This window comes from Pezoporus flaviventris, unplaced genomic scaffold (genome assembly GCF_033815535.1).
Source record: "Pezoporus flaviventris isolate CSIRO_AGI_PZ_B2104156 unplaced genomic scaffold, CSIRO_AGI_Pfla_v1 ptg000031l, whole genome shotgun sequence".
NCBI lineage: Eukaryota > Metazoa > Chordata > Aves > Psittaciformes > Psittacidae > Pezoporus > Pezoporus flaviventris.
Genome location: NW_026892579.1, coordinates 53,293,299 through 53,321,227, shown reverse-complemented (window position 1 = coordinate 53,321,227; position 27,929 = coordinate 53,293,299). Strand labels below are relative to the sequence as shown.

The 27,929-nt window shown below is 46.8% G+C and overlaps 1 protein-coding gene and 1 long non-coding RNA gene across 2 annotated transcripts in view; one reads left to right on the top strand and one right to left on the bottom strand.

Annotated features, from left to right (window-relative positions):
- XKR6 (XK related 6) overlaps window positions 1-27,929 on the bottom strand; it is a 177,706-nt gene that overhangs the window by 14,827 nt on the left and 134,950 nt on the right. The window contains exon 2 of the mRNA XM_061461059.1: window positions 8,929-9,125. Coding sequence (XP_061317043.1) covers window positions 8,929-9,125 — 197 coding nt within the window. The remainder of the gene's footprint in view (window positions 1-8,928; window positions 9,126-27,929) is intronic.
- LOC133273107 (uncharacterized) lies at window positions 675-12,445 on the top strand. Its single transcript, XR_009744649.1, has 2 exons — window positions 675-982; window positions 11,853-12,445. It is a non-coding gene; the product is annotated as an uncharacterized LOC133273107 (long non-coding RNA).

The window sequence follows — 27,929 nt, the reverse complement described above, 5'->3', positions numbered from 1 at the left end:
TGGCTTGATTTAGTATAAAATCTTCCCCCACCCATTTCTGTGTTCTGAGTAGGGATAGTTGGCATCAAAAAACACAACTCCGCAAACGCATGCAATATACTTGCATTTTAACATCATACATTTGATATTTGTCACAGCATCTTTATCCTAGCATTCTGTTTTAATTTAGATGAGAACCGCAACCAGAAGAATTTAAATCTGCCTAGCACAAGTTGAAAGGATGTCGTAGTCTTGCAAGTGGGACTAAAATACTCTGAAAAATAGGGGAACACATCACCACCAGGAAGGAAAGCATTATGAGTTCTGCTGTCTGATTCTGAAAGTAGCCATGAGAATCTCTTTCCTAGCACAGGTCTGGGGCAACTTTTGAACCTGGGACCCTGTGCCTAGATACCAGTAACTGAGCAAAGCCTAATTCTGTTGACTGCTATATCCATGTCATTATTCTGTCTCAGCCTCCAAAACAGGGTGTCACAATGCAGACTCCTTGCTGGGAACTGTTCTTGGCCTGTGCTGACACCTGAGCCAAGCCTGGGAATTGTTTGAGTTGGTGCTAGTTGCCATGAGCTAAAAATGTGCCAAGGACTGTGCTGATAACTGAGCCACATGGTTGACCGAGATCTGGTGGCTGTGCTCATGTTCTGATGTGTTTCAGTTTATTAGGATAGATGAAATGCAACAGACTGGTCACCAGATTGGGGAAACAATATCTTCTGCCAAGACTTAGTGAAGGAACTTCCTGCTATAAATACAGCTCCCACGGCCTGTTCCCTAGAGATGAGGCAACATCAAGGCAATGTTTCAAACAGTCTCTGATAGCACCAAACATGGGTCCTTCAAATCACCTCTGGTTCATAGTTTGGCCTAGACACAGAAAGTGTGCAGGCCATTAGGGAAATAACTTCATCCCAGTTCTGGAAATGCTTTTGACCTGATGGGGAAGAGGAAGGAAACCCAACTTGGTTCACACTCACTGGCAAAGGTAAGAGGTCTTCATTCAGTGTGCTTAGAGGAGATGTGTCAGCAGTACATACTTCGCTAACCTTATGGTTTATAAGTCTTTGTTATTGTGTAGGGAGCCATTGGTGGAATTGTCTCAGCATAACTGCAGGTGAGAGGACTGCTCTCCTGAAAAGAAGGAGCACCTCAGAACTTCTGGAGAGTACTCAGGGCTGGCATCATTAAAGTGAGTCTGGCAGAGCCGTTCTGTGAGGGGGAGTGACAAAGTGACAAGAACGGATGTGGTGCAGCTGGTGCTGTCTCGCTCAAGGCAGTAGGGACACTGATTTCCAAGGATAATGGCAGGAACCTGTTTCTTCCTCTGCTTCCCATGCTCTGTACGCTCTGCAAAGGTCTAAGTAATGTGAAGCAGGCCACAACTCAATGGCATGCCAATGTCCACGTTAGGTCAAGTCATGCTCATGTTGCCTTCTCTCTCCTGCGTCTTTTTGCCTTCTAGAAGTTCATGTGTGTACAAGATGGAGGTGAAACTGCCTCTTCAACAGAAGAATGAACATCACCTTTCCCAAGGACAGGCTGAGATCAAACCACACATCTATTCCCCTGCCGCAAATATCTGTTTGCATCTTAGGGTGTATCAGATGTGGGGTCCTGTGATAGGGAAAGGGCCGTGGCTGGTGGATGTCCCCCATCAGTGTTGGTCCATATGAAGAGGTGAAAGTGCTGAGGGCACTGAAAGCATGAGGTTGGTCAAATGCCACTTAGGACAAAAGTCATTTCAGGAGATTTCTCCTGCCTCAGTAAATCTGCTTTACCCCCAGACTCACGACTGTCACCCAAAGCTGATCATATAAAACAAGTGACAGTTTCTGAAACAAGAAAGTTTTTTCCTTCAGTACTCACTGATTTTGAGCCAGTTGCTCAACCAAAACTGCTCCACCTACATTAGCAGTAGAAGCACAGAGAAGTCCCTGCCAGCACTCCCCATCATCTTCCCCATTTACTTTTGCTCATCTCAGTGCCTATGTGTTCTCTGTTTACCCACAGTTAGCGTGCTCTCCTAGATGCCTGATATGAACCCCGGAGCTGCACACTAGAGCAACCTGAAGATGAAAATACTTGCATTTCCATGTGTTTTACTAGCCAGTTGCACAGTGGTGTGCAGCCACCTTCTCATATGCTCTAATCACAAATTTTCCATGAGAGGTATGTCTCCAGGAAAGTCTGCAGTATACATTTACCTGAAAAAAGCCTTAATTTCCTGCCTGGAATCTGCTTGGCATGAACTTGCTCCCCAGGAGCCTGCAAGGTACAGATCTTTTCCAAGACCTCTTTCTCTGTGCCTCAGTTTCCCAGCTGTCCTGCAGCTCCTAGGAACAGCATGTGCTAATGCTTGTGTAGTGCTCTGATGATGTAACCCCCTCCCAGCGATTACCACAGTCTTAAAAAGCCTAAAATTGGCAGCACTGGCTACCTGCCAGTGCTGTCCCGTGAATGGTGACTCATCTCTATTGGCTGTGGCATGTCATAAGTGTGATGGTGGCACATGGTACGGAACAGAAGGTTTTTTATCAGCACCCTAAAATAACAGAGCAAGGACTATGGCAAGGTGGTGGATGGACAAGCTGCAGGTGGGGATGGGCTAAGGGCTGACGTGTCTCTTTGGGCTTGCTCCAAAGCCCATTGGAAAAAAAAAGCTGTCATTGGCTTCAAAGGCTCCTGGACCCAGTCCTTCCCCACTGTGCTGGGACAATACGGCTGATGATAGGGCAAGCTCTCCCTGTGCTGCTCAATGCCAGCACGCCTCGGGCTTGGCCTGCTCTCAGCATGCCAGAGCAAGACATCCTCATTGCCCACTGCCAACTGTGGAGATGGCTTTTTGATGCTGCTGGGAATTGGCCTGGGACCAGCGACTCGTTTCAAGCAGGGCACCAAATTGCTGTCATCTGGCTTTGGTGAGAAGGAGGGGAAGCAGGAACAGAGCCGTATGCCCCAGTCTGGCAAAGCACTTGAGTCATATGAGTGGCCTCCCAGGTGAGCTGCTTATGTCTTTGGAGCTATCTGGGCATTTTGTGAGGTGCCTCCTTGGTCTGCTGATGAACATTTAAAGGGAAACTGTGGCTGAATCAGGACAAACTTTCAATGCAGAATACCCCAGTTTCTCCCTGCCAAGCCCCTTCAGCAAGTGCACAAATGGTGGGATCCCTTGCCCACACGGCAATGACCAACTGCTTTCCTGCTCATGCCTGTCACAGGGAACCAGGGCTGGGTGATGGATGTTTCCCATTTCTTTTCCCCAAGAAATGGCATGAGAGGAAGAAAATTATGCCTTCAACCCCATGGGCAAAGTTTTAACATCTTTATTTCCTTATGATCTGTCTCACAGCCCAAGCCAAAGCCCAGAGTGTGACCGGTAGATCATACCTCCACCCTATCTCTTGTTAGGGGACTTTACGAGGCAAAAATATTTTTAGGCCTACTTTGCAACTATCTTACTGGATCTTAGGTCAGAAAAGGAAAAGGGGTTCTGTTTCTGGAGGAAAAGGACTTTGCTTGGCCCTGCATGAATGTCTTAGCCATCCCAAACAGTCTGTAGATGACATGTTGCTCTTTTTGTACTGAGCCTTGTAGAATCTGATGCTTGTGTAGCGAGGGTAAGCCTCAGTTTAGTTCTAATGGGTAACTCTGGTTACGGGACGCTGCACAAATGGGGACAATTTTGTTCAGTAAGGTTTACAGAGATCTGAATTTGGGGTTTTGGATTCACAGTTGAGCACTGCTGGAATGTATATACTTAGATACACCCAAATTGAAAGACACCTATAGAGAACAGGCAGCAACACCCCACAGCAAACCCTATGCATACTTTTCTATCCAGCACAGCATCTCCTTCTATGGTCCTCTTTGGCTGCATAGCTACCAAGAATCAAGTATTTGTAGGGATTGTTCTCCAGCCCAGCAGCCAGTAGGCACACTCCTGCCCATCCATATCTCATCTCCTGTCATCCAAATGTGCCCATGTCCAACTGCCCACTGGGAATGGTCCCTGGTCTGTGTATACTCCCAAGCAGTCCTTCGGGATTGTTTGGCTTAAAGTTTGCTGGTCCAAGCCAGAACCATGGCAGGCCCATGCTAACTTGGCAGCAGTGGTGATGATGCATGTCTATTGCTGATGTCATTTCTGCTGAGCTCTCTGACAGCTTAGGCCAGCATGGGGAATCTTGCACGAACTTCTAGTGTCCCTTCAAAGTTAGCAGTGCTACTTGTAGGATGAACTTTCAAATCTAACGAGTCCCTTCACCACTTTCAGTGGAGACATGGGCATTTTAGCCTCTTCAGTTACGTTCAGGCCAGTGCTGATCACATTTGAAAATCATACCTCGGGCAACGAAAGGCTGAAGGCTCTTTTTCTAACGTGATTTCCCCAGTTAAGAAGTTTACTTTTATCTTTGGGGCCTGAGTGGCAAGAGGACTGAGAAAGAAGTGATCCATTCATGTGTTGTCCTTTAGATATGGCCTTGGTTTTAGATCTCAAATCATTCCTCAGCAAGTCATGGTGCCTTAAGATATTCCCTATCCTGTGAATATATCCAACAGGACATTATGGACAGTATGTATTTCACAGCATATCCATTATTCACAGCATATTACTGGTTAACTATCACCCTGTCACTGGGGAAAATTAAGTGAGAAATGTGCCTCCATGTTAGACTTAATCATTATCACCCACACAGGAATCTTCTCACTCAGGTGCAGGAGTGCTTAACTTGAGGTTGGTTCATCCTGAACCCACTCAGCTTGATGGGGGATGCCTTGTCTGGGAAGTGAGGACAGCGGCTAACCCACCCCTGCTGCTTGTACATCAATACCTTGCAAAGACCAGTTAAGTCTTCTAAGGTAAGTGACAGGGAAAAGCATCTTAATGTGCCCCTGAAGAAAAGGACAAGACCTGATCATAAATGGCCCCCAGACATTATACAGAAAGAGGGAGGACATGATAAAAGACAGAGCTTTGCTTTGGATGGGGCAAGAATATTTGCAGACTCCACCAGGATAACTCTGCAGCCAACACACAGCCATAGCTGAGATGTCTAAAGTCCCTTTTAGCTCCTAACTTATATCCCTCTGCTTAAAAGAGTCACCCCCATAAAAAATGAGGCTGATGTTGCTTTTTCTTAAATATACAAGCAGCTTCAGACTACCTACTGTGGGCTGACACCTCCCAGAATCCCAGAGATTTCCAAAGGACTTTGCAAAATGAAGGCTCATGCTGCAAATCTCTTTCAGATCAGCAGCAGGGTTATAGAGGAGATGGGCACAGCATCAGTGGGTACACAGGCCTTTTCGTGGGGGGGAAACCCTGCAGCCTCATGGAGGCAAATTCCCAGCAAAAGCTGGGAATCCATAAGGAGCCTGTGACATGAGTGGAAGGACATTAGAGATTCTGCTAAATCTTATTAAGTCTTAAAGCAGCCACATAAAAAATTAAGTAAAAAGAAACCTCTTTAAGAGGAGATTTATGCTGAGAAACTGGAATCCCTCTCACCTCACTAACTGCCTAGAAGCTGAGTGTCTCCTTTAAGCTGGTTGTAAGCGCTCTTTTCCATTCAGTGTAGAGAAACAGGCACCTCTGTAGGATGAAGTGGGTTAAGGATGGTTTATTCTGCAAGAAGTGAGGTGGATTTACTCCTAGGAGTGATTATTAAATGAAGATCTAGGTTGCTGGGCTTTTCTTGTTGTTAATATTATGTTTCCCCCTGCAAATACACCAGGTTATTTAAATCAGGGAAAGTCCTCGGCCAGTGCCGTCCCTGAATCTGAGATGGACATCCTTTCATTCCATCCTCTCCTAAATCCTGGAGACAGTTAACGTGAGTGAGGGGCAGAGCTGCATCTTCTTCTAAGTCCCATCCCCTTCTTTTACCTAACCCTGAAGGTAGGTCTAAACATATCACCTAGGTTCTGTCTAGATTCCCTGGAGAAAGGCGCTACTGGAGGGCTAGAATCTCAGCTCACTGCCTTCATTCTCTTTGGATAATAATGGTTGATCCAAGTTTTGGAGGCATCCTTCCTCCCTCACCTTCCTCAATGGTGGTTATAGCAGATGAATAGCTCATGAAGGGCTTCCACATGCATATCCAAGAGCTGATGTTGACCCTTTTTTTTTCCATCCCAGCAGCTGCTGCATAAAGTATTTCAGCTCAGCCTCTCAGCGTGCACCTTCCAGGTCAATCTGCTCACCTGATGAAGTACAGCAAGTTCTCACTTCTTTTCTCTCTGTGCTATTTTCTGCTTTTCCGAAGTCATCAAGCAACAGCACCTAAGCTGGGATTTGGTCTGCCTTGTGCTAGGGGTATGATGGGGGAATGAATCCTGACCTTTATGAAATCCCAGGGTTACTGTCCCAAGATTTACTCAAGCTGGAACTTGACCTGAAACTCTAGCTCCAGCACTTCTGCTGCTTGTGGTGTCAGACCATGCAGGAGATGCTAACTCTAGGGTGAGCAGGGACACATTAGTGGAACTGGTCTGTTCTTTGAGCACTGAAGGAGCAATAAACACAGGTTCCACCCAACTGTTTCAAACAGGTACCACTTCAGGGTAAAATGGTTCTTACAAGGTATGGTGAGATGGTGAGGCTTTTCTTTCTTCCACCAACCCAACGGATATGGAAATGAGGAAACTATGCATTAGCCTGACTGTAATCTCTTCTACTAGCCCTTCCAGTGCTCTCTTACTCACTACAACCACAAGAGGCCTTTCTGTCACTGTGTGAACCATATGGAGTCTGGACATACCAGCACGGGCTGTGCCTGGGTTTATCAGCATGGGCTGTGCCTGGGTTTATAAGCCCTGCTGTGGGATGTTTTGCCAGTGTGCATCCTTCAACGACACAGCTGATACCATCCCTGTTTAGAGGCAGATCTGGCATCTTCCTGTGACAAGCCCATGCTCACATAGACACAATGAGCCAGGAGAGACTTGATTTGATTTTTAAACACACCGCCTTCCTAACAATATCTATCTTCCTTTGCTTTCTGCCTGCTTTAATGGAAATCTCTGGGGCTCCCTTTCATAACGGCTCCTCTCAGCATTAACTTCCTTTTATATAATTATGTACTGGCCAGGAGGAGGAGGAAGGCAGAAGCACCAAAGGAGCTCTAGGAAACCTTGTACCTGAGTCAGGAGCGCTGAGCAAGCTTTGCTGCTCGCATCCATCAGCAATACCCGCTGCGCAGCATGCAGCCCTGAGATGCGCGACCGCATCCCTGGCACAGGCAGGGAGGGAGGAAGGGAGAGGGTGCACTGGGGATGCTGAGAGCTCGGCTGCTGGAGCGTGGCAGGCGAAGAGCCCTCCAGGGCTTGGGGAGGCAGGCGGGGACGTGCGCTGCCTTGGAAGAGAGCGCAGCCTGCTCGGTGTGGTGGAGGAACGGAGGAACTGCATAGCCGAGGAAGGGAGGGGGGTGGAAAATGATGCAGCTTGTTCAGTGGATTAGGCAGCCATGCCTGGAAGTGGCAAACTGAAAGAGCCCCAGATTTGAAAGCCTGGAGGGATTATTCGGCCGTGTGATCTGACTTGCAGCACAACAGAGGCCAGCAAACTTCACCCAGTGCTTTCTGTAATGAGTCCAACAATCTGCATAATGCCCTGGCAACCCTCTTAGGTTGAGATTTATATATTTTTAGTAGGATTAATAATATTGGAAGCAGTAAGAAAAGGGTGCTGCCAAATGTGTGTAGCTCTAGCAGTAGTTGTAGAAATGAATGTTTATCATGTCAGCACTTTGGAGGCCTGGAGAGCTTGTGGTGAGAGGTTTCAGAGGACTACTACATAAATAGGAGAAGGGAGGCCTCTATAAGCAATTGTGATGGGTATGCTTAAAGCATGGAGTAGGGGAGAGCAGTCTGACTTACGCTACAGATAGCAGTGGCCTTGGTCCAACCAGCAAAATTTAACCCTGATAAAGTGCCCAGTTCCAATCCCAGATCCAAGAAACTCCTCAGGTCTGTCAGAAAGGGCATGCTACAAACAGGCTGCCTTTGGGAAACTGAGTGTCATCCCTGGTGTGTGAATTGAGCAGGGGCTGAATAAACCGGCAGCTCATCAGCTGATACCACTGTTGGTTCTTGGAAAGGACAACTCTCCCACAGGCTGGTGAACCTTAGGCAGCCAGCCCATGTGTAGGGAGGGGTTGGTTGAGCTGCTCACCCCAGGGCAGGGAAAGGGGCTTATGCTTCTCCACTGGGGTGGATGCCCCGTGCTCAGGACATCACTGCAGCAAAGGACATCAGAACTGGCAAACTCTCTGTGGTTGCTTCCAAGCCTCTGTTCATCTACTTTTGTAATGATATCTGCACTACAACATGCATGCATGTCCCTACACAACTCCCTCCACTGCCTACCCCCCCTCTTTCCTTTGGCATGCAGAGAACCGTGGTACCAATGACTAAACCTTGATTCTTGGGCATTCTTCAGAAGGTCCTTCAGCATTTAGCTGTTGAAAACCCCCCTTATACTACACACCATCAGAGCATTGCACAGGCATTGAACTGTTTGTCTTCTCAACACAAATCTGCACAGTTTTATCATCCTACTTACATAAGGAGGGAAACTGAGGCAGGGAATGATTTGCCAGTACCAGGCAGCAAACGAATGGTGATACTTGCCATAACAGCAGAGACTTCCTGCCTCCTCCTAATACCACCATCATTTCTTTAGACTGGACTCGATGTGGAAGAGCTGAATCTCATCTTTTCACTGATTCTTTTTTAACCAGCAGAATGAGCAGAGATTTTACCCAGCAAACAATGCAGCACACAGCTGGAATGAGATTTGTCCAAAGTGGCAGCCCCTTACACACCAGGCTGTGTAGGGTGGACAGTTAGCAAAACATCCATCGGGTGCTGAGCATGAGATCAGAGCGGGGAGGCTGGGAGGATGGGGAGGGGGATGAGGGGGCCACTTACATGGTAATGTTTCTGCACGGTTCTTTTGGATCATTATGCAGAGCTGTAGCACCAGTTGAGGGGCACTCTCGAGGAAAGTTTCCAGGAGGCGCAACATATTTACGTCTGCATATTCGTACATCATAGCCCAGTAGAAACGCCGCTGGTGTTCCTTCCGCCTCTGGCTCTGGATCCCCAGGTACATAGTTCGGATATACCTGCAGGAAACAGGAAGAAAAGCTAAGTGTGAGACTTTGGCATGCATCGATGCCTGAGGAGGATGGGGCTGTGGGCAGTTGTTTGGCTGAGGGAGGCTGCCTGGGGGAAAGGGAATCTGGGGTAGAAACAGGGGTCAATGCAATTCTAACACTATCTCCTGCAAGATCCAAGGACCACTTTTGTATTGCAAGAGTGGGAAACCTCTGACTCACACCACCCAAATGTGGGGGTAGGAAGTTCTCACAAAATACTTGCACAAGAAAACAACTCATGCACTTTTTAGCAAAATGAAAAGAGGAGAAGCTACTTGACAAATACAGCATCACAGAACCACAGAATCGTTAGGGTTGGAAGGGACCTCTGGAGACCATCTAGTCCAACCCTGCTGCCAAGGCAGAGCCACCTAAAGCACGTTACACAGGAAGACATCCAGGCAGGGTCTGAATGTCTGAGAGAGGGAGATTCCACAACCTCCCTGGGCAGCCTGTTCACTGCTCTGCCACCCTGAACATAAAGAAGTTCTTCCTCATGTTCAGGTGAAACTCTTTGGGTTTTAGTTTATGGCCATTGCTCCTCATCCTGTCATTGAGCACCACAGAAAAGTGTCTGGCACCATCCTCAAATGGGACACCACCTTCACCTTCAGTACATGTGTGACCACAACTGCACAAGGCCACAGCTTGCCACTGGTCAGCCATTGAGACTTTGGGCAGTGTTGGGCTAGAAAGAGATGTCTCATGCATGGACAAACATTGCTCTGTCATTGCCTCTGTTTCTGTATCAGACAGATGTGCAAAGAGGCCTGCAAACCTCACCCTGGGGATGCAACGTCCCTGCAGGGAACCTTTGGCCAGCCTTTGTGAATGGAGCTGATCAAGTCAGGGTAGCACAGGGTACACTGATATCACAGAATCATATGTCACAGGACTCATGGCATTTAAGAAAGGAAGCATCTCCTACATGCTGGTATTAATGGCCTAATGTTGGATCTTATTCCTTCTCATCCTGAATGGTGGCCATAAACTTGTTTGGGATAGGAACTGTTTCACCTAACGCTGCCCCTGAAGTTGATCATCTGAGCTAGTCTGTAGATAGAAATGTCCCCTCCCGGGACTGTTCATCTGTCCCACCTCAGATGCCAGCATGACAGTGGGATGACGTGCCTTCTGGAGGCTCTGGGAGGGGCTCACAGCACAAACTGGGGTTTTGCCAAAACGATTAGATCATTCCTTGCCACTCGGGGAGAGACTGCACAGCAAGGAAGAGCAGGAGGAAAGGATGTAAGCCTCGGCAGCCTCCGTGTCTCCAAATTACACGCAGGGACAGGGAGCCGGGAGAGCAGCAGAGGTAGGACTGCAAGCCCTGCCCTTTCTCCAGCCTCTTGTCCTTCCTGCCCGTTCGCAGTGCTCAAGCACAGATGAAGTATTCCGAACGACACAAGGACACAATAAATGACACTGGAAAGCCACCAGATGGGGCTCGACACTCGAGTAAACGCCACGCCAGTCACACACGACACTGGTGACACTGGTGTGACACCCCCATCACAGCCCGAGGCGGGTGGGAATGGTCGTGGACCGCTGCTCTTCGATGGACATCAGTCCTCCTCCCGCTCCCCAACAGGCACAAAGCCACCGCCTGTACTTGGTCTTTCCATGAAAGACGCTGCTGCAGGATGACACAGGGATCCTGCCTTCCCTCCCTGCATGCAGGAAACTAAACGCAGTTTAGCTGCAAAGGCGATACGGGGGGTGGGAGCTGTAATGGCTCAAGGAAAAAGTAGAGAGAAGGAGCATGCAGCTGGTTTTTATAGCATCAGCAACACAACCGCCACTGAAAACCAGTGTGGTGCTGCATATAAGATGCTGCCCATGGGCAACACAGCATCACCTCCGCCAAACTCTTTCCAGGGGTTATTCCCCAGATCTGTCCGGCAGTCCTGTGTGGCCTCCCCTTTGCAGGAACTCCCATTCCTGCTAGTACATGAAACCTAAATGCCTCTTCTGAAGGTTAAGCCACTAATTTATGGACATAGACAAGGAGAATTTATTCATTTTCACCCTGCAGCAGTCTTTTACCTGTTTGCACATAGTTACCATGTAAACCCTTCTTTATTCCAGACTAAAAAATCCCACCATTTCCTTCAGTCCTTTCTCACAGCTCACATTTTCTAGACCTTTTCTCTTCTGCATTGCTGTCCCCATGACCTGTCTCTAGGTTTTGGTTATTTTTAAGACCATCTTCACTTTTCCAAGCACTCCAGGTCGGCAGAACTGACCTGTAACAACACCACTGAGTCACTTGAAAAAGATCAAGAAGAAACTAACAGAGAGACACCACATTGTGCAGTGATTCCTCCTTGGTCTCCAGGAATTCACCACCATCCACACAGTTTCAGCATAAATGTTTTTAACTGGCCACAGTGAGAAGACATACCACCTATTCATGGGGGCAGCATGCACAAAAGGACATTAAAATGTGTTGGATTAAATATAATGGTTTAGTGTGAGGTGTCCCTGCCCATGGCAGGGAGGTTGGAACTAGGTGATCTTAAGGTCCTTTCTAACCCTAACTATTCTATGATTCTATGATTCTATAATGCCCTGATCCTATCTCCCTCAATGGCCAGAACTATGGCAATGACGGTAACACCAACACCAAATTCCCTCAACTGCTGAGCCCACGGACCTTTGCAAAGTCCAACTGCATTTTTTCCCCTTCCATAGATGGGGAAACTGAGTCATGGAGCACCAAAGAGCTCTCCAAAGTCTTCCGGCATCAGAACCCAGATCTAAACACCACAACACAAACAGGTGAGTGGAGTTTTGCTCTGCTTGCTGATGGTCCTCCACCTGGGGTGAACATACTCACTCGACACCATGAAACCAGCCCTGCTCAATCTGATCTGTGCTGGAAGATCCAGAAGGACAAATCTGTCCCTATCCAAATGCCACATGAGACTGTGGCCTCAGGGATCCCTTGGCATAATATTGGCCAGCAAAAGGTCACAGCCTCCCAAATGAGCAGTGTGTGAGCAAAAAAGCTCCAAGTACCCTTTGTAGCTAAAGGGAAAAGAATTTCTCTTTGTACTCTCTTTTCAGTCCATACAAAAATATGGCGCTCTCTCTTCAGCATCCCTTAGACCCAAATCTGAAAAAGAGAGGAAAAGGAGGACTAAAGCCCTCTTCCTCTTGATTCCAGTCAATTGTGAATTTTCAGCAGAGGAAGTACAAGAGTTAACTGGGAAAAGCAGTATTTCTACCTGGTAGGCTTTCAACAATTAATAAACACCTGTCTAATTAATCAATATAAAATTCCACCCAGCTGTAACACTGGTGACTCTTAGCCCTATTTCCAAACACCAATGTGCAGCACTGGTGTAAGCAGTTTTATTCCAATAGATCTGTTTCTCTGTGCTACTTCATTTACTTGTTTGAGGGTCATTTCCTACCTGTACTAACACTGGTTAAGTGCATGCAAACTCTGAAGAAAAAATGAAATCAGCATCATTTCACCTGAAATTTGTTGTTCTTGATCAAGCTGGTAGCAAACAGGAGTCTATAATTAGACTTTCAAATCCATACTCAGGCCCGACCTTCAATCTTTAGCAACACGATGCCTCCTCTTATGTCAGTGAAAGCCATTCACTGCTCCGTGCTTTAGAAAATCAGGCTAATTTATTTATTTAAGAGCTTAATTTTGGATACAGGAGCCTTACTTTGGGCTTTTTATTTTTCAAATGTTGGCTATATTTATATCCGAGTGTGTGTGTGCATGTATTTTTAGTTCTAAGTCTCATCATGGCTTCAAGAGACAGAATTAATTTGGGGTTGGGAGGGGGATTCGGGGTGATTTCCTTTAAATGCACAAAGGGTTGGCTGTCTCTTCCATTCTGGCAGGGCTCCCAGAATTCCTGTTGGTATAATTACCCTCACGCTTATTTACTACGTATGTCACAGTAGCACACAAACTGCACAGGGCAAAGTCTCTGCTGTCTCTGCGCCAAAGCTGTCTCGTGCTTTTAAGGAGCCAAAGCCATCAGCTTTGGAACTGTGGTCAAACAACCCTTGAAGAGAGCCCCAGGGTGCCACCAAGATGGAGAAGAGGAGATGTAAACAAATACCCCAACAGCTTAACTTCTATGGAAAAGGATGCTTCATGTGGATGACAGAGGCTGTTTGGCTGTCTCAGCAAGGACTGTAACAGAAATGTCCAGGGATAGGATTAAAAAGTCAGAGGGTCTGGATGTATCATAGAATCATAGAATGGTCTGGGTTGGAAAGGACCTTAAGATCATCTAGTTCCAACCCCTTGCCCTGGGCAGGGACACCTCACACACAAAGCAGACCAAAGACCAGCCTTTGTCCTTGGCCAGCTGGCATGACTCGACCTCCATGTGGCTATGGCCATGCTAGTTGGCTTTGGCCAAAATTGCCACAGTCTGTGCTAACACTTTAACAGGGTGAACTATCAAAAGACTGCCTGTGACTTGGCACTGTTCAATCTACAGAGGTGGCTTTGAATATCACCAGCAGAAAGGGTAGGAGGATGCCTCAGGCAACAGGCTGGTTTGAAATGAAGAGGATGCTGATGTGTAAGAGGGGTGCAGGAGCACAGAAAGGCATAGAAACACAGGCCTTGGGCTATGTTTTGAGGAAGGAAGAGTCGTGATGGCCTGTCCCACACAACCACAAGCTGACCAAGGTATGGAATCTCAGACTATACCTACAATAGTCAACAAAGGACAGGGGCCTGATTGCTTTTCCTAAGACCAAAGGGCCAAGAATGACCACAGAAGTGAACTCATGTCATTCTTCAAAACCAGGTAGCTGCCTTCATACTCAGTATCGGGAATGATCCCTGGCCCCTACAGAGTCCTGAACCCTGCCCAGCTCAGGGAGAGTACTAGTAAGCCTTGACCAATCCAAGTGATTATACTAAATTAAGCATCATGATGAATTTACAATGCCCACAAGCAGGTCTTGAAATTGCCCAGTTTACTTATAGGTATATGGAAAGACAGAAGGGAATAGGATTTGAAGTACTCAGTCTCATCCCAACAATTCCATGTTGGAAAACTCTTCTTGACCAACCGCAACCAACACTTGTTTTCAGAGCAGCATACCCTGGCTTGACAAATGGGAGAGCATGCTTGATGAGCCAGAAAGAGACCTCTAGGGAAAGGAGGAGCTCAGAAAATTACCTCTGCTGGGTAGGCTGCAACTTACACCTGCAGCACCTTAGTAGGCTTAGTAGGACTTACTAAGACCAGGAGAGCAACAGGTACAGCACCCTTCCTAGCATCTCCTTAACTTCCTCCACTTCTCTCCAGAGAACCCTACTTTGCCATGGCACTGCAGGACCATGGTTACATCCTAGGTGTCATGGTAGCAATACACACCATATGGATAGGCACCATCTCTCTCCCCATTCCATGGCACCAGCCTTCTCCCTGGTGCTCACTCCTGGAAGAAGAGGGGTGGGATGAGGCGTGTTATTCATCTGAAGGTTCACCCTCCTGCTGCCTCCTCTGCCTGCATTCCTGCTCACTCTTGCAAGAGGCCATTATCTCCATGCACCCCAGGGTGTTTACAGCCCGCTCCTTGTAAGGGAGGAAATGAGGACATGTGTGACTGCTCGGCTGGAAGGCTTGCAGCGGAGGCTGCCTGAAGGTACCCTTAAAATGAGGTTATGTAAGGCCAGATCTCAGCTGGAGCGAGCTGGCATCCACAGGGCTCTCACCGTTTACACCAGCTGCGGCTTTGGCCCGCTTTTTTAATTCTAATGAATTATTTGCATCCTAGCAGATATAAAAGGAACACACAAAGCAACAGGGGAGCGCGAAAGTAAAATGCTGTCGGTTGAAAAGAATCAAAATCAAACTTAGAGTTGCCATCACAATGAATGTGCTCAATATCAACATTTGTTAGGGATTTTTTTCTCTGTTGTAATGTTGCAAGTTAGCAATAAGGATTCACAGATGGATGATTATTGTTCCTAGTTCGAGTATCAAAGTAGCATCTATGGGGCCCCATACAGGTGTTGATATACCACAGCTTTGCCTGGCTGCTTCTATGGCATCAAATTCCTCCAGAACAAGTGGCTGCACCAAAATCACCTCTAGGGAACGGTTCCTGGCCTGGGCTCATCCTTGAAGGGTGTGCAGGACATATTGACACCTCTGCTAGTTGTGCTGGGCCAAACTCATGCTGGGAAACACTGCTAAACCAGGAAAGATCACTTGCTATCTCCAAAATAAGAAAGAGCACCTTAATTCTTCTCACAGGACTAAGCAAGCAGTGTACCCTTCCTTTAATCCAGCAGTCTCAGAGTTCATCCCAACAACATCTAAAACTAAATCTCTCATCATTTTGATGGCCTTCATCAGGGCCCTGATTTTTAGTATTGGGATTTTCAGAGCTTTCCGAAATCTTGCCTTTGGCATTTCTTCATATGGTTTATACCTAAGAATGAATAAAATGCAATAAAAAGTGAGTTCATCAAGTGTTTCAGTTCTTCCCCCTTGCAGTTTCTACCCTCTTCTGTCTGGTAAATATGTTTCAGTGTAAAACTACCCTTTATCTAGTTAATTGCTTCTATCGGCTCCTATCAATTAATAATCTCTGTTCCATGCCTTGTCTTGCTTATTGGAGGATAATGTTGCTGAACACAAAACAAGCTTATTCTATGCCTTAGAGACACTTATAAAGCTTAAATGCATGGCATGACATCATCCATGAGTTGTGTAAACCAGCAGGTCACAGAGGACACTGTCCTCCTTTGGACACAGTTTATTGTCATCTCGGTGCTGAACCTGGAACGCCAACATGAGACTTCTTCCACCTCCTCACTTATCACAACATCACTATGATTCAGCATCAGGCTTAGGAGTCACTTGCAGCAAGATTACACGGTGATTTCATCAAGGTGAGAAAACTGGATTAGTTGGCCTATATTAACATTTTTGAGTCAAATGGTTTACTGCATCGATCTCTTTTCATATTTTCTAGCATTCACATGTTCCTGTTGGATCATTATTTCCTTATCCTGCTTGAAAACTCCTCTGTGAGTAAGTGAGATTCTCAAAAGCAAAGATCTATTCCCTTTAGAGCCTAAAGATCAAGCCAAACTTTCTGAATATTGCCAATTCTTAGGCATGATAACCATCACTTCAGGGAAAACACTGGTCTTTATGGAATTCAAAGCCCTATTCTTTAAATGCATGTATTTGAGAGGGGATGATACTTGAACATCCATTTATATTAGAAAGTTTTGCTTTTGCAAAATACTATTTGCAACTGAAGTATGTGCTAGAAAGAATGATAGTACCAGTCTTCTGCTGCACAGGAGAAACTGTAATGATTTTCTATTCTAAGCCAGTGTAAAGCTATTTTAAAGCACAGATGGCTTTACTATACACCAACCATGAAAGAGGCATCTGATTTATAAAACATACGTTGGGGAGGATCATATCATAGAGTGATAGCATAACTTAGGTTGGAAGGAATCTCTAGAGGTTTATGGACCAAGCCTCCCCTCCAAGTGGGGATAACTGAAGTCAGAGAAGGATGGTCATGACTTTATGTAGTTGAGTTTGAAAACCTCCATGAATGGACACTCCACAACTTCTCTGGGCAACCTATGCCAGCACTTAGCCATAACCATTGCAGCAATAATTTCCAGCCCAAAATCATTTTCACTATTTAAAGAAAGTCTGCAAATCAACCCCTCCTTGAAAAGGGTCAATTCCATCAAATAGTTGGAGACAATACAATCATAATGCTCTAAGATTTTTAGGATCTGATTCCTGCAGCTTTGATATCTGCAGGCTGATTTAACTTGTTGCTGATAATTCAGGGGCTCTGATACACAAAACAGGGAGCTGTGATTGATAATTTCTTAGTAATGTTCCCAGCTCCTCTGAAATGATTTCTCTGGTTGCAATACCATTCAAATGGAACATATACATATATCACCTCCTCTGAGGCATCGTTCATAGTCTGTGTTCAACTCCCTTTTACTGATGGTTTAAGCAGATATTTGGGACTACAAGACCACATGGCAGAGCTGCAGGTGTGCATTTCATCTTGCTGACAGATACCAGGGTCATCACCTCCAGCAGATGCATGGGGCAGAAAAGTGGGGCAAGGGCATCACTGTAGTTAAAGCTCTAGAGACAAAAACTGTGTGAGCTCAGTCTGGAGGATGTTTCTGGGATTCATCTTTGTGACTATTCTCCTTTCCTAGCTGCAGAGTAGTTTCCTCTGACTCACAGACTGAAAGATCACAACCAGAAGATGAGAAACAAATCATAAGAAAGTGCTAGCCCACATTCTGGCACTGATTTGTCAAACTTCCCCAGATCTGGCTGTTACTGAAATACCCATGCTTAGCCAGAGCCTGGCCAGCATTTCTTTATTTGCAAAACCAGTCATGAATGTGTTATTGGCATGTTCATTATAACCCTCATTTTGGAAGCATGTTTGCCCATGCAGCTTCTCCTTGCCACATCCCCATGGACTGTGGGGCTTCCATGGATATCCAGGTTGCAGAATCCCTATTTCCAGATCATTTCCCACTAAAACAGTGCAGAAGCTACCATAGTTTTGAGCCAGGCTCACAGGAATCATGTTTATGTGTTTACTTGTCAATTACTTTGTGAGATGTAGAGACCTAAAACAGAAAAGAAAAACCCCAAAGACCTCTTCAGCACCAGGGTATGACTGCCTTTTTTTGATTTTTTTGATTTTAATGTGGGAAGCCTCTCTGTGCTGCATAAAGGAGCAGGCAGTATAGCAGGAGCTGCTGGAGAGGGTATCAAAGTGATGGGTGCAGCAGAGACATATCACAGCATCTATCACACGGTCTCACGTCCGAGCACTGAGGCAGATGCTCTTTTTTATCACAGATTCTCCCCTCCCAAAATTAGTTATGAATAGTTCAGCCCCACTCCCTTTCCTATTTTGCACATACTTACTTATACTCCGACACCTAGTGCTATCGCCTCCGGCAAAGCCTTCTGTTTTAAATCAAAGCTGTTAAATAGCTTTACACAGAAAGAAGGAAGTTGAATTCAGACTGAATTTTTGCTTGAAGTGTGTTTGAGCTAACAGGGTTTAATGTCAGGGCCCTCCATTTGGAAATAAAACTGGTCCTAGGCCTACGGGAACAGATGCCCTGAAGTCCTTGAAAGGAAGTGGGGGTCTTTCAATTGACTTGGCTCCAACCAATGGAAGTTTCTGGGCAAATTCAGAGAAATGCCTGAGGGCTCCCAAACTCCGAGGCATGATGCTATATGGACACATGGGAATAGTCACCTTGCCCTTTCTATAGGATGGGCAACATTACAGAGCACCCTGATGGTCTTTAGAAGTGATCTGGCATCACTTGGACTCAACAGAGACACAGGATATCTCAGGAGAGGGGAAGTTTGCATTGCTCTGGGAGTCCAGTCAAAGACAGTGCCACATCTTCATTTCCTCATAGCTCTCTGCAAGCCTCCAAGATCCCTCAGTGGAAGCTGCTGAGCTGCAAAGGCGAAAGGCATGCCATTTACTAGCAGTGAATCCCTTGTAAATGGAGACATAACAGGGTGGTTTTCTCTTCTAAGAGTTTTCCTCTTCCTGAGCAATTTAACAAACCAGTTTGGCCCAAAGATCTGAACAGAGACTGCAGCTTGCTTGGGGTCTAAACCCTCAAAAACTTATGAGTACCCCAGAGCCAAAGAGGAACACAGCCGGAGTTTGACCACTCACTCAGAGGGAAACATTTCCTGCTCTGGCTGCTGAAGAAATGAGGGGGTCACATCTCCCACTGGGAGATCAGGGAGCTGATACAGGAATTGATTTGGATTCTAGGATGTTAATCACTGAATTTACAGTATTTACTTTCTCCATGGCCATCAAGGTCACTGATGCTGAAGCAGGACCTGAGATGACTAGACAAGACTTTTCCATACAAAGTCTCTCCTAACCCCCATGGACAGTGTCTTCGTAGAGCTGAGGAGGTGGATGTTTAACAGCATGCCAGGAAAACACCAGCCAAAGGAAGTTCAGAGGGAGAGGACCCTGCTTAGGAAAAGGGGAGCTAATTCTTGAGGACATGGCAAAACTGACAAAAAGCCCCCGCCTGCTGCAGAGCTGCCAGGGTCAGAGCTGTAGGCTTGCTGCTGGCTGCAGCATGCTCTCCCTGCTGTTTGCATCCCCTTCCTGGCACACGCTGCTGCAGACCAAAGCATTAGGGCTCCCTAGGGCCAGCAAACCCTCTGGGCAGTGCTCAGAAGCAATCAGGAACGCTGGGGTCCACCCCAGCCTTGCAAGACACCATCAGGAACCTGGGACTACACATTTAGCAGCACGCTCCCATCTCATCTGTGCCGCAGGGGTCAACGGCATCCCTGGAGCAAGGGTCCCGATGTGGTGGCTTTGCACGAGGGTTAAGACTGTCGCATTCATTTTGCCATCCGTTTGAGAAGAAGGAGCTAAAAATTGGGTGAGCGCCTGTGAAATCCTGGAAGAGCAGCCTCAGATCCCAGCTATTTTTAGTTTCACAGAAGCTGTGCATACATTAGCAAGGGCCTGCCTTCCTCTCCGGGTGCACACGGCTCTGAGAAATCTCACGGCATCCTCCCAGCCTGCCAGAAAAGAGTTTAACCCTTGTCGTCTCATCACAGTCAGCTCCATCCAGCTGCACCTTGATGGGGACCAGAAAAGGGGGTAGAAAGGTTTTCATGGCTGTTTTGGGTCTAGACAGATGGAGAAAGAATTGAGGGGGGTCTTTGAGTCACGGTTCTTACATCATTATATCTGGTGGGAGGAGCAGGGATCTTTGGTAACCAGATGGGGACTGGAAGGAAACTCCAGCACAGAAATGGCTTCTGACTCACATCACCATCAGCTCTTGCTGGGAAACAGCCATGCTACAGGCTGAGAAGGGCAGGGAGGAGTTCAGTGTGTTTGCAGCACCAAAGAACTAATGCTTCAACTCCAATGACTTTTTGTGATGGCTGAGATCAATTCAATTCAATTCAATTCAATTCAATTCAATTCAATTCAATTCAATTCAATTCAATTCAAATCCATCCACTGGTTCACCACCAGTGCACCCACCATGAGATGCTTAATCCAAACCTGCGATCTTTTAGCCATACAATCTCCTGGGAAACAAGACCTCACCACCACACAGGCTCCTCAGGTGCTTGGTGTCACATCTCCTTCCTCCCACTGGCTGTGTTTCCCTTGTCCAGACACAACACCCAGGGAAAGCCATGCTTTAGACCCATAAAGTGCCCATAATGAGGATGAAGCCAGGAATGGGGCACGAGATGACAAGCTCACGGAAATGCACAATGCCTTTCAATACACTATTAACAAAAAATAATTGCAAAGTTTATTTCTAGGTTTCTTCCTCCAGGAAAGGACGGAAAGCAATGCCCGCATGAGGAGCATGCCGACGACCTTCGCACTTCACACCCACAGTGCGTGTCAGCTCACTGCCCATGCACTTTAACATTTTCCAGCTCTTTAATATTTATTACCTCTGTTGCTTTGTATTACTCATCAGCTATTCCTGGCCAGAGGAAATGTACTGGCGGGTTCTGAAGCGTGTATGTAGTCTGCTTTTTAAGGGGGCTATAAGTGCAACAGCAGTCTTGCAAACACGCACACACTGCACTGCATTTGGGCATCACAGTCTCCTGGGGCTTTTGAGGTATTTGGTACAAGAGAATCCATCCCTCCACAGTGGCTTTTCAAAGGCCACAAGGATGTAGTAAGCCATCAGGAGAGGAGATACAGCACTTTTGGAAGGTACAGGAGCCCTTACCTCAGCACGTTTGTGCTGATCCCTGCAGAAACACCCCTTTCCCCCTCAGCACGCTTAGGGAGCTCACATGAGTATCCTTCCGTGCTTTACTTGCAGTTACTTTACAAGTCTCCTCCCAGCCCTGTGATCAGCCAGAAGCCTGCCAGCAGCTTTGCCTACTTAGAACATTTATTCCAGGTGCTGGGAGCTCTGGGGCTCCCACTAAGGATATAATATAATGAGGCAAGTCAAACTACACAGGAGTCTATGGGTGGCTGCATTTGCAGCTGTTTCATTTAATAGGTACCTCCTAATTAAGACTCATTCTATATAACATGACAAGAGGACCACTTTCTAGTGGTCATGTTCAGGAGAAGAAACAGCCCAAGTACAGTATTCACTAGTATTACAGTATTTTTCCCTCTTCTTCTACTAACTTGAAAGGAGCTTTCTGCTTGGAGCTTCATAAAGGTGAAGCCACCTGACCATGTCCTCACTCCCACCACCCTTCAGGTACAGCTGAATCTTTTCATGCCGTGTAACTTTACCCAAGTGTCACAAATGCGGTCACAGGAGCTTTCTACCAGTGAACAGCATCTAGGCTGTGAGATACAGGATTCTGCAGCCCAGCCTGGGGGTCGGATGCTCATGCACACTTAGGTGCAGAAATGGAGGTAGAAAGGGACTTTTCCCAAGCTAATGAGGGAAATCAGTGTAAGGGTCAGTGGGTTTTAATTTAGGATACGATATATGATGGATAGGATAGGATAGGATAGAATAGAATAGAATAGAACAGAACAGAACAGAACTGAAGCCACCTAGTCCAACTGACAATCTGGGAGGTCCTCGTCTCCCAGCTGGATGGGCTCCTTGTCTCCTTAAGGAAGTGCAAGGTGCGTGCCTAATACAAAAGAAAAGCAAGCCTTTCATTTTCACACACATCCTTTTGACCTCCTGCTTCTCAAAATGCTTCCCCAGCCCAACTGAATGCCTTTTGCATGCCTGATATAGCCAACGCAGCTGCCCTGCACTGCATGGAGGATGCCTGCATTAACATTGACTGTCATAAATGCTTAGACGAGATATATCCCAGAATCACCAATAAATTGCTGAATGCATTGATCTAGACATGACTCAGGAGTCACCACTGAATAATCTCTTCAGGCACCTTCCTCTGGCTGGGCCAGGGCAGAGTTTCTGCTGTCATCAGGAAAGCAGCAGAGGTCTCTTCCATCTTGCACTTCTCCAGGGGAAGGCCAGATTAAACAACACGTGGGGGCTATTGATTTCCATAATGAATGAATGGATTTTCCCTCCTGTGCTCACACTCCCCATTCCTCCTGTGGAATAATTCAGCACTTCTGCCATTTACTGCCCAAATGCCTCTCTGAAGTGCAAACATGCAACCTCTCCCTAATGGCATTGTGCACTGTCTCCAAAGCCCTGGTCTATCTCCTCTGTTTCCCCCTGCCTTCTCTGATCTCGCACAGCATTACCTCCTGAGGGGAAGATTTAACCTCATGCAGTGAGGCAAGGATCCTAGGCAATGGGGAACATGGAAGTTTTTCTCCCAGGGAGAGAGGCATGTGGCCAGTGGTTGTGTAAGCTCAGGCTGTGTGTCATACTGCAGAATTGACTGGGAAAGGTGATGCAACTGCCTGTTGGGATTAGCCTGGAAGAGATTCCTGCACTCTGGGGATCTGCTCTCAAACAGGAGCAGAGCAGAGGTCGTGGTAGTTGAGGAGCTGAAGGAAATACAGCTGTGGATTCTGCAGTTATGGGTTGAAGCAAAAGCTGTGGTCAGCTGAGAGACAAAGGGATGTATTCTTGCAGCTACAAGATGTCTCACTTCTACCCCAAAATGTCCTTTCTCCCTGCCTCCATTGGAACCACTTCCCAGTGTCTCCATAGCCTATCTGAAGTGCTACAGCTGGTCTCCTGCTTTTGAGACCCTGCTCTTCATCACCCCACATTCCAGTGACCTGTCCTCCCTGCAACCTGCTGCCCTGCAGCTGTTGGCCACAACCTAGGGGAATTGCTCTGCAGTGGAGGGATGTGCCAGCTACCTGTGCACGTGTTCAAAAGAGACCTTTTGCAGGCACAGTGCCCAGATGCTGCCTGTTAGTCCTCCTGCCCCTACAAGTCCTCCCTTGCCCTTCACAGGAGTCAAGACCTCAACCATCATGGGACACAGCATATGTTACCCCCTACATTTGCAGAGAAGATGTTGGAGAGACCTGCTATCAGCAACCAGTTGAACAAGCTCTGAATTATGTCCTGCCCATAAACCTGAGATCGCAGAGCTCAGTGTCCTACCTGTCACCTTTGGGAGCTGGGATTTAACATAAACCTGCCATTACAAACTCTCAGTCTTACTGAAGTTGCCCTTTGCCTCCAAAGCTAAGCTGGGACTGGTTAAAAAATTGCAGCTAGCTCCAAACATCTCATCCCAGAAAGTAAATCCCTTAAATCCCAGTCTAAACTTCAGGTATGAGTCCCCTAATCAGGTAAGCTACAGGAGGCAGACACAGAAGGGCCCACCCAACACCAATGACACATCTAGGCCACCAAGAGTCATAATTTCCTCTTCCATCCCCCCATGCTTCCAACACACCATCTCACACGTTGGTCCAGACCTCAACACCCAACTAGGAACAGTCCCTGTGCCCTCTCCTGCCACCCAGGGGAGTGCTCAGGTGGGCTCAGACCCTTCCTGTAGGTTCAACCCCCTTCTTGTGGGTTTAAATCCCTTCTTGTGGGCTCAAATCCCTTCTTGTGGGCTCAAATCCCTTCTTTGCTAGACATGAGGGAAGGGCCAGCAAACAGAACAAGCAAACCCATTAACTACCCTGGGCCATCGGAAGAGACAAGCTCTTAGATTCCTGTGTTGGGGCTGCTGTGCAGGATGTGTAACACTTAAACATCTCCCGATTCACAACAGCATGTCAGGAAGATGCTGGCTTGGAGGCTGGACTGAAGAGGATAATACCAAGACTCGATTCCCTGCAGTAAAAAACGCTTCCTCTGCCACACAGGGTGGCCGGGTGCCAGCGGGCTCGGTTATGAACATGGTTCCATGTGGACACCCTGTTGGAAAGAGGATGCTGCTGGCTTGAGTCATCTCCAGGCTATGGAGAGAACTAAGCCTCCATCTTCTACCCCCTGCTTGCATGCCCTGCCTCTTGAGGTGACAGCTAAAACTGGGACACCAATCCTATGCCTTTTAAGGTAGCTTTGTGAATGAATCCCGTTCCCCTTGCTTTTCTCACACAGACTTTGTCTCTGGGTTGCAAGGAACGTTTTGTGTCAAATGTTTCCCCCCTCCGATACCCCCAAGCCTCTGGGGGAGCCCTAGGTTCAGTAGTTGTTTGCTTCAGCTGTTTGCAGCTTTTTGTTGATGCTCAAATTCGTGTGTCCAAAAATATTTTCTGGAGCCACAGAAGTAGACACAAATCTTCTTGAATGGGATTTCCTTTCCTACTTCAGCTGTACGAAAGTGGAAAAGCTAATTTAAACTGATTGTTGCCATCCCATCTTCTATCAGTGGAGAGTGAGAAAGATATTTCCAGAAAGCCATTCATCCCATCACAAGATAAGTGTCTGCAACACCTCCCACAGATTTCCTGTCTCCTCCCCTTGACTACAGAAGGGTCCAGACAAGTAGCTGAGATCTGATGGCTGATACCAGATGTCTCCCATCTCCTTGGCACCACTTTCCTGTCAGATGCCTCTCACCTCCTTGACATGATTTTGGTATGCCATTTTGAGGACTTCCTTGTGCTGGATGCACACACTTCCCCATGGAAAAGATTTGGGGGACATGGAGACTGCGGCAATGCCAGAGACCATGCTAACAGGTAGGAAAGGATTTTTCCTGTGGGAAGTAAAGTTCACACTTAAACTGAATGCATTAACATCTGACAGCTGGAGTAGGAGCTCCCAGAACTGGCTGGGATATTTTTATTCCAGCCATCTCTTCTCTTGGCCTTCTTTTTCTTTGTAGAGCAGATACACAGCCCTCAGAAGATGACACATGCCATGAATAGCTCTTATCTAGAATAGACCCTGTCCTGTAGTTTCCACATCCTTCCCCATGCAGAGGAGTAGTCCTGCCTTTCAGTGAAAGTCCCCATAAAGGACAATCCTGTGCATAATCAGAATCACAGGACAGTTTGTGTTAGAAGGGACCTTAAAGCTCATCCAGTTCCAACCCCCTGCCATGGTCAGGGACACCTTCCACTAGACCAGGTTGCTCCAAGCCCCATCCAACCTGGCCTTGAACACTGCCAGGGATGGGGCAGCTACAGCTTCTCTGGGCAACCTGTGCCAGCGCTTCACCACCCTCACAGGGAAGAACTTCTGCCTAAGAGCTCATCTCAATCTACTCTTCTTCATAATCCGCCAGCTGGATTCTCCAAGGCATCCCTAAAGAAGCTGGAGACCAGAGGCAAAACATAAGTATGTGGAACTGTTTCAGAGGGTGTCAAAGATATCCACAGACTGCTGGCAAGTAGGTTACATAGGGTGTAGAAGACCTATGCCTTTCTAGACCCATAGCTGGGGGTGCACTGGGACACCTTGAATGGTGCTGGGTGCACTGGGACACCTTGAATGGTGCTGGGTGCCTTGTTTGGACAACTGAATGGAGCTCCTGGATCTCAGCCCATGAGAATCTTTATGACAACAAACCATGCAGGCTAACTCCACCCTGCCACAGACAAGAAAGTAGGCTCTCCTCCTCCACATGCTATTAATTCCTCTATGTACACACTGCCTGTGGGGAAACACCCAGTTTATTCGCCTCACCCCTGGAGATCTTGCCCTTCCCTGGCCCCTGCTGCCCATTGCATGCAGCAGCGGTAAGAATCCCTTGCTGTGAGACTGACAGCATAGTCTGCATGTCCCTGCAAGCCACAACTACTGAGACCCTCTGTCCTTGCAACCTCCAGGGCTGCTAGTCCTCCTGTCACCAGCCATGCCCTTTGACAAAGATGTCACTGTTCAGTGCTTAGAAAAGAGAAGCAGCATATAAAGGAGGTTTGGGAGATCGCTCTGTAGGCTTGTCAGCAGCAGAGTGGTATATGGGCAGAATACATCTCTGCAAACAGCTTTGTTTATTAAGGCAGTAAACAGGGAAGGTTGGGAAATATGAGGGAGCAGGATAGAAATCACGCAGTAGAGCCAAGACACTACACACAAAGCCTTTGCTCCAGTATTGGATCAGCTCTGAGTAAGTGCAACCCCTCTCATTTTTTTTTCCTTAGGACTAGTGATCAGTTCTGTAGAAAGCCAAATGTTTTAGTTATTGATCTATTTAGTTATAAATCTATTAGTTGTTCATAACAGGTTATTCAATGCTTACAGCCCATCAACCCTACATTAAAGTTATTCATAAATAAATCCTGTTTTCCTCTCCAATTCAGCCAACCCTTCTGACCACTGTTCTAGACATGCTTTATTTTAGCAAAGGGTAAAGTAACTTGTCCCTGACTACAACTCAAGGTTGAGAGACCTGGACAAAGAACCCAGGAGTCCTGGCTCCCAGGTATCACTCTTATTTGTATTACAGCAATGTTAAAAGGCTTCTGCTGAGATCAGAGTTTGACTGTACTGAGTCTGGTGCATACACGCAGTAAGAGACAGTTCTTGCCCTAAAGGATTTACAATCTAAACTGACAAGGACAGAAACACAGCAAAGGAAGGATGTGTTATTAACAGCAGGGGACCAAGGCCTTGAGAGATGCAATAAATTGCCTGCGGTCACAGAGGGAGCTTGTGTAAGAGCCAAAACCCGACCCTTGATTTCCCACAGTGCTGTCTTATCTCTCAGCCATCAGGAAGGTGCATGCCGGGTATCTGGGTGAGTCAGGAACTGCTGACAGTTCAGGTGAGGCCAGACCCCCATCAAAAAGCACAGCACAGCACAAACTCATTCTTGCCCCTGACCCATACTTATTTGAACATGATTGGGAGGAGAAAAGCTGCCTCTAACACTACTACCCTTGGTGCCATTGTCATTGCCTGTCAGCTGTCTTTGGTTCACACAGTTGGGTCCCCTCCAAGCCCTGTTAAAGGGGTCAGGTCTGAGGCTGACAAACTGCTCCAGGTAGTTCTATAGACTGGCAAGAAAGGAAAGCGAAGCTGAAATCATGTTTCCTTAGGAGAAACCTGACTGAAAAGGTAGGTTTCAGGGGACACCTGGCTGAAAGAGTGATCCTCAGCAAGTGTGTTATGGTGGGCACAACGCCTTGCTAAGACTCTAAGTGAGGCTTGTCGATCATTTCTGAGTCTTGTCAGGACATCTTATAGCATGATGAGATTATCCCACCTGTCTGTGTATGCATGCCCTACAATGCTCCACATCTACTTGCATGTGAGAAAGCACATGAACACAAATAAATTTACTTAAGCAGAGGCTGGTACTGCGTTAAGGAGATTTGGCCTTTGACATCAATCCATTTTCCATTAGCCTACCAAAGCTCCTTGGTTCTCAGGGATGGATTTGAACCATAGCAGGGATGCAAAGGAGATTTATACTATGCAGTGTAACTCCTAAATCCAAAGAATTTGAAAATAGAAATAGAAGTATTTGATTTCAGTTGATAAACACCCGTAAATTTAGGTTATCGCCTTGCCACATCCAGTTCCGGGTTTCATTTAGCTACTTGTTGTCAATTTTAACATCTCCAACTGTTCAGAACTTGTAATGGTCTTATCTGCAGGGAAAAAAAGAGACACGGAAGAAGCATGGTGGGGTTGAGGTCTGGACTCTTCAGAAGTGACAAACACCAATAAAAATGGCAGTCAAAAAATAAAATAGTGGGTTTAGCAGTTAAAGCTGTGTTTTAACAAAAATAAATGTCAAGTCCTATTGAGACAACTTAGAATTTTTATTGCTGAGTGACTCTGCATCAGAGAGGAAACAGAAACAGAGAAATAGAGATGACTGTATCTGCAGCCCCATGGCTATGCCCCAGCATTGCTGGCCCATACTAGACATT